This window comes from Neovison vison, chromosome 5 (genome assembly GCF_020171115.1).
Source record: "Neovison vison isolate M4711 chromosome 5, ASM_NN_V1, whole genome shotgun sequence".
Classification (NCBI taxonomy): Eukaryota; Metazoa; Chordata; class Mammalia; order Carnivora; family Mustelidae; genus Neogale; species Neogale vison.
Window position 1 is genome coordinate 130,385,525 of NC_058095.1, and position 10,022 is coordinate 130,395,546.

At 37.1% G+C, this 10,022-nt stretch overlaps 1 protein-coding gene across 1 annotated transcript in view; it reads right to left on the reverse strand.

The window, feature by feature from the left end:
• The window catches only part of KLHL1 (kelch like family member 1), a 370,470-nt gene extending 360,857 nt beyond the window's left edge, over nt 1-9,613 (reverse strand). Inside the window, exon 1 of the mRNA XM_044249858.1 lies at nt 9,114-9,613. Coding sequence (XP_044105793.1) covers nt 9,114-9,613 — 500 coding nt within the window. The remainder of the gene's footprint in view (nt 1-9,113) is intronic.
• Between the last annotated feature and the right edge of the window lie 409 nt (nt 9,614-10,022).

A 10,022-nucleotide genomic window follows, 5' to 3' on the forward strand; every position in this document is an offset into this window, starting at 1 on the left:
GCTACAGTTTTTAGTCAGTTTTGATTGATTTTGCTCCTCATTATGGTCCACGGTTTCCTACTTTTTTGTTGACTAGTTATCTTCAGTTGGATGTCAGACATTGCAAAATTTACCTTGTTTTGTGTGAAATGCTTCTGAATACTTGAATTATTCTTCAACTTTGTTCCAAGGTTCAGTTGACATTATTTGAAAACAGTTTGATAATTTTGGATCTTGCTGTTAAGATTTGTTAAGTGAAACCATGGCACTGTTTATTCTAGGGCTAGTCATTTCCTATTACCAGTGTAATAACCCTCCAAATATTTTATCTAATTCCATGAATCATGCCATTCTGATTGTTAGGAACAGGTGTTATTCCCTCTAATTCTGGTATAGTTCTTTCCCAAGACTTGGGTTTTTTCATAAATACATATCTGTCATTATTCTACTGAATACTGATCTGCTGAATACTCAATGGACGCCTCCACAGATTTTGGAGTTTTCTTGTCTTGTGATATCTCCCTGCCTTGGGCTCTTTGGACACAGCTCCAACTCTTCAATTCAGAGTAGTTATCACATTTTTCCTGGTTTCTCCTGGCCTATATCAGTAACTGAAATCTCTTTCAGGGCAGTAAGATGGAACAATTACAGGGTCATTTCATTTGCTTTTCACATCTCAAGAATCACTCTCTTTCAGTACCTGATGTCCAGCATCTTGAAAAATGTTTTGTATATCCTCTTCCTTCCTTCCTCCCCTTTTTTACCCTTTCTTTCTTCATTTGTCTTCTTTCTTTTCCTTCCTTCTTTCATTCTTTGTTGCTGTTTCAGGTAAGAGGGTAGGTCCAGTCCATGTTACTCTGTCTCAGTCAGAGGCAAGTTTTCCAGCTCTTTCATGATAACTTTAATAAAATGATTAGAATATTTTTTGGTCTAGGATTTTTTTGTCTTAATTGCTTTTCCATAGTCTGTAAATTATATACAGATGATAGGGCCACATTTCCCAGCTGATAACAGTTTACTGATCTATCCCAAACCAGAATCGTAAACTAATTATAATACAAAAATGTCATGCCTTTTAAGAAAAAAAAATGCACAAATAAGTGTTTAAAATCATCAGGGGATCACGAAATGCCAAATATCTAGGTATTAATTTGTACAAACTTTTCTACTAAAATTACATATGAGTATATCAAATGTAAGATAACTGAAAAAGTGGGAATTGTTTTAAAATTTTATTACAAATGACAAAAACAACTCCAAATTTATTTTCAAAATAGTAGAGTTGGTGGTTGAAGCTCAGAGTTAGAAATTCAGGATGTTTGGTATTTATAAATTTAATAATAATAGATTTTAAAAATATTTTTCCTTCCAAAAGCTATTTTTCCATTTTCTCTGGAGCTCTGATACCTTCAAATATTAACCTAAAGACACATCTTAGATATTTTAGTAATAGAATCTACTAAAGAAACAAAGCAAATTGTATACTTTATTGTTGATACAAAGAGGTTTTTGGCATTCATCTCTTGAAAAACTATGAAATTGTTGACTTCTTCCTTTCCAAATTCTCTGATATCATAATTTAAGGTGTTCCATCAAAATTCAGTCAAGAAGAAAGTGTTGATTTACATGAGCAAATACCAATGAATATCACTAAGGAAAAAGGTGCCTGGATAACCTACCAGGACACAGTGTCACAAACAATTATGATAAGTTCTCAAACTGAAAGATTTCCTATGAGAATCAGTATCTGAATTAGACTAAGACCACCAAACAAATGGGAAAGGCCAGATTTAGAGATAACATCAACTGATTCTACTCTATTATTATTGGAAACTTTCAGATCATTTTCAAAAAGCAACAATTCTGTGACATGATCTTCAGTCAAAATGATCTACCTCATAGGCTTTGTGTTCAAAACAAATTTTTCTTGGGATCCTAAATTATAGCACACATGCTCTCTGGTCAGGAAAAACTATGTTAAGCTTTCATAAGCATCAATCTGTTTTCAAATTCTGGCCAGAAAAGTCAGCAAAGTACTCAGCCTCAAACTTATATACAGCAATAGCTTTTTGTTGTTATTTTCCTATTCTTGACTTACAAAATCTTCAGATCTTTAATTCTGCTCAGATTTCATGTGTCTGTATCAGAAATTTTCTTCAAAGTTTTAGGTAACATTACTTTAAATGTAGAAAGGTAATTAATTATTATTTGGTCCAAACTAGTATGTAAATTCTAGAGCATTTGTTTTACAACTACTACAAAAATATCTGCAGTTATTTTAGATGGTAAAATAAAATCAGTAGAGTCTTGTTACTTAGAGACTCTGTTTAAAATGCTGCACATTTTCATGTCCAGAAACTTGAAACTCTAAAATACACTGCAGATCTCAGTTTTTGGTAAATTTCATAAGAGTTCCTGGTCAAAAACAACGAAATTTGACTTAGAAACACCATCATCTAATTAGTCATCAGAAGTGTGTTATCCCCCAAATACACAAATTATCTTTTGAGCCTTAGAAAAAAATAAACCCACATAACAAATATCTGATCAATATTATATTCCATATAAACCACATGCTCATTTTGACTGGACAGGGATTATTTTTAGATTTTTAAAAAATCTTGTTATTTTTAGATTACTTAAACTTGTACCTTAAAGAGGTTAATAATGTAGTTTACAAAGCAGTCACTAGAAATTCACTAATGAAAAGAAGAAAATCGTTCTTCAATTAGCATGGATTTTTTGTTTGTTATTATTAAAAGTTGCATTTGTCTCATTCTGCACTTATATTCACATCTTTCTCTTAGATGGCTCTGGACTTTGGGGTACGTATAAATCCAAGCAAGTGGTCTCATTTCTTTCTCCCTTATGATCCCCTTAGTTTTCTGAAGCAAACTTGCTTAGAGGGGAGGGCACCTGGAAATTGTGGGCTTCTTTAGAAAATAGTTCACAATATTAATAAAGCCATCCTAAAATAAGTAAAAGAAGCTCTCCCCAAATAAGGTATCATCTGTTGCTAGTTCCGGTTTAAAAAGTAGTAGACTCTATAATATTCAGCCTGAGATGAATAAGCCAAGAAGACATAAAATTGAGTAAAATCATTCCATACTCTTTTCCACTAAAAACTGGGTTTACAGGGAAAATATGAACATGATTTCATTTTAGTGTTCCACAGAAGCATAGAGATAGTCTCTAACCATTTTTAAATTTTCTTTTCCTTTTTGACTGAGGCAAGGCTGATTCCTTTTCATTCCCAACAAATACATGGCTCAGTTTCTCACCAATGTCCATGACATTTTAATGGTTTATGTATTCCTTCTTCTGGTGACAACTTTCTGTATCAGTTTTTTTGATTTTCAGAAGCAGATTTTCTTTTTTCTTTCTTTCTTTCACACACATACATGAGTAGGGAGGGAGGCAGAGAGAATCTTAAAGCAGACTCCCCACTGAGCATGGAGTCTCACATGGGCCTCAATCACAGGAAGCATGAGATCATGGCCTAAGCCAAAACCAAGAGTTAGAAGCTTTACTGACTGAGCCACCCGGGCACCCCAGAAGCAGATTTCCTGTCATAAAGCTCTCTTTCAGATTCCAAAATTAAATTAGTTTTCCCTAAGTTATTTCCTCATAGTATTTAATTGTAAAGTAAAACACATGGAATGATCCATACTTCAGGAAAAAAATTCAGTGTCTTCTAACAGGTTAAGAAGTCCACTTTCAGTCTTATCAGACATTGTCCATCACTATTATTTTAAGAAGTCTATTTAAAGATTCAAACACAGCCTCATTACAACTAGGAGAATAAGAAAACTGGTTCAGCATAACCTTAGCTATAGCCTCTTTTCTTCTGCTCTGTTTGTTTATTTAAGCAGAGGGAAAGGAGAATTGGCAAAGTCGCCTCGAACATGATGTCTGGATTTAGATAGGAAGGATCAAAAGTGCAGCTGTACTGCATAGAAGCCTGTGATTCTGGGGGCACCTGGGTGGCTCAGGGGGTTAAAGCCTCTGCCTTTGGCTCAGGTCATGATCCCAGGGTCTTAGGATGAAGCCCTGCATCAGGCTCTCTGCTCAGCAGGGAGCCTGCTTCCCCTTCTCTCTCTCTGCCTGCCTCTCTGACTACTTGTGATCTCTGTCTGTCAAATAAATAAATAAAATCTTAAAAAAAAAAAAAAAGAAGCCTGTGATTCTGGGCAAATTAATTACCTGTCTATATCTCAGTCTTCTCATCTATGCAATCATTATACCTAAGGGATACATAATTGTGCCAGAATCAAAGGACCGTTCTGAATACTAAGTTGTACAGTATAAATATTCAACATGCTATCTGGCAAATAGGAAGTTCTTACTCAATGTCACTCATTATGATTTTGACAAATATTTACTTACTTAACAGTATTTATTGAGTAACTACTTGCTCTGTTATAGGGACAAAATGATAAGGAAAATAGATATACTCTGTCCCCTGGGCAATTTTTGTTAGAGACAAACAATAAAAACAACATAGATATTAATATATGGTTACAAGGAGAAATTGAAGAAAAAGTAGAGAGCAGTTACTCTAAGACCTTAAAATAAGCAGATGTAATAAATTTAAAAATTTTTAAATTAATTTGTCTAGAGGATCAATGAATGCCTCTTTGAGAAAGGTACAAAGCTCTTACTCAAGACATCTAAATGATAAATAAGAATGAACTTAGAAAAGGGTGCATTGAGGGAAGGAGACTATACAAGGGTACAAAATAAGTCTGTGAGGCCCAAAGCTAGAGGAAAATGTTAAGGGAGGACACTGAGTCTGGAAGACAGAGGGTGTTGGGGAAGCTGGTGAGTGAAAGACCTAGATAATAGACAAAGGACAAATCAACCAGAACCTACCTGTGCACAATATGGATTGTGGTCAGACTGGGGTGGAAATGCTTTTTTTTTTAGGAAAAAAAGAAAAGGAGATCCAGGGATGTGGTAAAGTATTTCATATTTTTATTCTATAATTTTCATTCACTCCACTATGGAGACTGGATTAGAGGTGGCAAAATTAATGAGGGAAAATGATGCAGATAGCAGTGATAGAAGTTCAGTTGAAAGGGGACATATCATAGAATTATGTACAGACAATGAAGAGATGGAGGGATACTGGACAGAAAGAGGAGGGAACTTTTTTTTTTTTTTAAGATTTATTTTACTTACTTAAGAGACTGACAGAGTGGGGGAGGGGCATACAGAGATGGAGAGAGAGAAAATCCCCACAGACTCCCTGCTGATCCTGGAGCCCAACACGGGGCTCAATCCCAGGATCCTGAGATCATGACCTGAGCGAAAATCAAGCATTAGACGCTTAATCCACTGGACCAACCAGGCACTCCGAGGAGGGAAATTTTTTAAATGAAAGTATCGAGGCTTGATGAAATATTGAAAATGATGGGGAAAAGGATGTTGACAAATATGATCCTGGATTTTTGGCTTGCACAACCTAATGCATGGAGAGCTATTCTCTGAGATAAAGAAGGAAACTGAGCATGAGAGAGGGGGAGATTATGAGCTCAGTTTTGTACATGTTGTATTTATATTGTGTCTGCAATATCCACACAGTATATTGTGTCAAGCAGAGAGGTAGGTGTGTGAGTCCAGAGGTTGAGGGAGGGGAGGGTAGGAGGGGCAGTCCAGATTTTGAGATGCAAATTTAGAAATACAGTTTATGGACTGCAACTGAAACTTTGGAATTTGATGACTGCATTGTGTGAAAACTAAGAAAACTAACCAAAAGAATGAACAGTTGAACATGGCATCTCCTCTTCCACCTACCTTACTACAAACTGCAAGAATATATAAATATTTCTCTCTGGTTCTTAGTTCATTACCTATAGAATTTTGGATTAAAAATATCCACACCACAAATACATGATAATCTGAATAGCTAAGAAATTACACACTTTCCAACAAAAGTTCAGAACTACGTGGAGAAAATAAATGATTTAATAACATAGTTCAGGAGCCTATTACTATACGTTAGAATTCTTAACAGTATAATGGTCAAGGTATTAGAATACTGAGATCTGTTTACGGATGCCTAGTAGGGTGGGATAAGATAAAGACTGGGTTTAGACGATCAATTCGTTTACCAGTGTCTTCTTGCTACCTTTATGCTTAAACTCCATTAGAGTTTGACCTTTCCAGAATTTCTAAGATTATGGGTAATTTTCCCCTGAGCATCCTCCAGCAGCTTTTGAGCAATAAGTAAAACCAACCAAGCCACTTATACTTGTCTAAAACAATGTTCCTAACTAGCATGGGACCAGAGGAATAAAAAGAAGATCAGAAAATGAAGAGAAAAGAAAGGGGCCAACTCTTATTTTAGACAAGAAGATTAATTTTGCATATAAGTCAGAACTGATAAAACAAAATGCTAAATATCAAATGTGACATCACAGTAGGGTGATATAATAATGACCCATGTAATTAAAATTATCATGCAGGGTTTATATAATTTATGCACACATTGATCATTATAAACACTATGTAGATTCCCTGCATGTGATGTGATAGACACAAAAGTAAATCCACACTACTGACTATTATACATGATATTCTTCATTCAGTACTTAACTTTGAAAATGCTGTCTCTTCTGAAAGGTCAACCCTATTCTTAACACATATTAAAATTTATACATATATAATCATAATATATATGTAATATCTATATATAGTGACTATCAAGTTTAGTAGCATGGTTTTGATCCATCATGAGCATAGAACCAATGCTCTATGAAGGTTTAGGAACTCATGAAATCCACATTATCAGTGCTGATTTGTCCATTGAGAAGTGTAAATTTACTAAAGGATTTAAGTCTTAATAAGAATTTTAAAATTAAATAAGACCTGATTTTCAGTATTTTATACGTAAGAACTCATAGGACACCCTCATTCCAACAGCAAAGATGGTTTTGGCGGTACTTTCTTATTTTCAGAATTTTTTTCACTTATGACTCTTTGTAAATTAAATCACTGGTATTATACTCAAAAGTGAGGGTCAGAAATTATATTTGATGAGGGTTTTGTCCCTAATTGAGCTATTATTAGTTATTAGTTTTACTTTTTTATTTATTGTAATTAAGCAAAGCAATATTGCATTAGTATTTTCAAATTCTTCAACTCACATGAAAATCTTCAGAAATTACTCATGACAAATATATCTCATTTACTTAAATGTATTTGCTATAAAACAAATTTTTAAAAATTATCAAACATTAATATTTCAGATTACATATTGTAAGCTGATTTGAAGACTTCACAAAATTGAAAAAAAATGATTTTTATGAATTGTTTGAGTCACAAAAATTTTAGTTTCAATATAGTAATTAGTAAATATTTAACTTAAACTTACTTCTTTTAAATATATAAGCTGAATTGCTAAGTGCTTATTTCTGAAAACTGGAAAAAAAAGAGGTTTTATATTTTCTACATTAAAGGAGGTAAAGGTCAACATATTTTATTGAAATAAGGTCTAAAACTATAATATATAATGAATACATAAATAAAATTACTTTATGGTATTAATGGTACCTAAAGTTATAACCATTTTGGTAAAATATCTTACTTAATTGAATAATAGATAAACTTTTATTTAGGTCTGCTGTACATGGAAAAAAACTTCATCATACTTGAAAATTTTAAGCTAAACTTCTCCTTCTTTAATAGTATTACATTAGGGGCGCCTGGGTGGCTCAGTGGATTAAAGCCTCTGCCTTCGGCTCAGGTCATGATCCCTGGGTCCTGGGATGGAGTCCCACATCCGGCTCTCTGCTCACCAGGGAGCCTGTTTCCCTTCCTCTCTCTCTATCTGCCTGCCTCTCTGCCTACTTGTGACCTCTGTCTGTCAAATAAATAAATAAAAATCTAAAAAAAAAATAGTTTTACATTATATGAAATGTCTTCAAATATTAGATTATGTTCAAGACTCCTGAAATTCAAATTCAAATCCATATAATCCACATAATTGAATATTTTAAGGACAATTTTTTATGTCTTTCACTTCACATTTGTCAACATAATTAAAGAGCACCTGTAGTATTATTTTGCTCTATGCATTCCTTTTGTGACTTAATGATCTTTATAAGAAGCTGATTCAACCAACCGGAAGTTTAAAAAGTTGTTTCTGCTTCTAATTTGTTATTGAGAGGTAACCGAATTCTATTAACATATCCATTATCATTTTCCTCTGGTTCCTATGTTTCTTCAGTAATGTATTCTGATATCATACGAATTTAAATGCAAATCTTTTCATATCCTCACTATCTGCCAAAAGTAGTAATGATCTAGTGCAGAATAATGAGTCAATTCTCTAAAAATGTAAAACTCAGAAGTTTTATGTGTCTGAAGGTTTTCTGTAAGTCTTGAAAGTAGAACTCTGCTCAAAGAATGTAACGGTAGAAATACACAAAATACAAATGTTCACCTGGTTCCTAAAGATACACAATCCCACATTTAGCCAACATGCAGAGGGGCTCAGCAACAGTTTAATTCTAAGACTTCAACTAAGGCAAAAGTGAACATGAAATAGGATAAAAAAGGGAAGTTAGGAGAGAGAATAACAACACTCTATATCAGGGAAGAAAAAAAGAGAAACTATTGCTGTCCAGTGGCCTCATTTGTCCAGTTAGTTCCTCAGTCCTGGAATATAGATTCAAGACACAGGGATTCTGAATAACACACTAAGTCAGTTTCTAGGCCCATTCAGGAGATCCTTCTGGATGGTGTTGAAAGCAAGTTTCCACCTTGCATCAGATAACTGGAAGACCGATGTGATATAATGACAAAAGATGACAGAAGAATGCCATCATCTCAGACATATGAGAACCTCTCCACTTAGAGATTTACCCAAATGAATATATATTCAATTTGTGATTACGACTCTGAAAACTTGCAAAAAGAAAAAAATATATATGAATAAGCCAGTAAAAATGAATTAGCAAACTTCTAGTGAGATTACAACTTGGGTAATAAAAACCAAGCTGTCCTCTCTCAATCAGAATTTTCAAACTGAAAAATTTTAAGCTTAGTAACTACCAAAGCACACCGCGGGGGGCGGGGGGGGGCGAGTGGAAATTGGGAGATGCTAGATGCCCCATGGGGACTGACTGTACCTGTGTCCACATCCTTCACCTGTTGCCTGGCTTGAGTTGGCCGGCTCCACTTTGAGCTCTTGCAGGACCAGCCCTTTATCGTGTGGTCCAGGAAAGTCCATGCCTGGCACCTCCTCCTCCTCTAGAGACTCCACGTAGAAGAGAGTCCTGGCTGGCTGCTGGGTGCCTTGCCCGGGCGCCCCTTGCTGCAGCCTTGTGGCCACTGGCAGCAAGGTGCCATTCAGTGGGTTAAAGGAAGAGGAGGAAGAGGACGGGGAGGACGACGAAGAAGAGGAGGAAGAGGAAGGCTTCTTCCAGAAAGTGCTCACGCTGCCCTTCTCTTGGCTTTTGAGCAGGCGGCTCTGGCTGGGTCCCCAGTGCTCGAAGCTGCCGCTGCCGTCCTGTTGCAGGCAGCCGCCCCCCGCCGGGCCGCCGGAGGCCGGCGACGGGTGGCTGAAGAGTTTCCAGCGGAGTCGCAGGATGTGCTTCACATCGAAGTCTTTCCGCCCAGAGCCTGACATGCTTGACGCAAGAAGGCAGAGAGATCTCGCCGGGCGCGGTAGTAGACGGGCCAGCTGGTGGGGGAGGCCAGCAGAGCCGGGGGTCGGGAAGGAGGAGGAGGAGGAGGACTGCTCCCTCTGCACCCCCGGAGCACACGCTGCGAGGCGGGATGCGCGCCCTGCTAGGCAACCGCCAGAGCGCGGACCGCACAGCCGCGCGGCTCAGCGGCGGTCAGGTCCGGAAGGACCCGCGCGTGGGGAGCCCACCGGCCGTGAACAGAGGCAGGAGCCGAACGCAGAGGGCAGAGATTCCTCGATCCGCGCGCGGGTGCCCCGTGGTTACGGCAGGGAGGGACGACCCGGGTGATGGAGGTGCGCGAAGATAGGAGGTCTGCGCGCTCCGAAGCCCGGGAGGCGGCGGCAGCTGGAT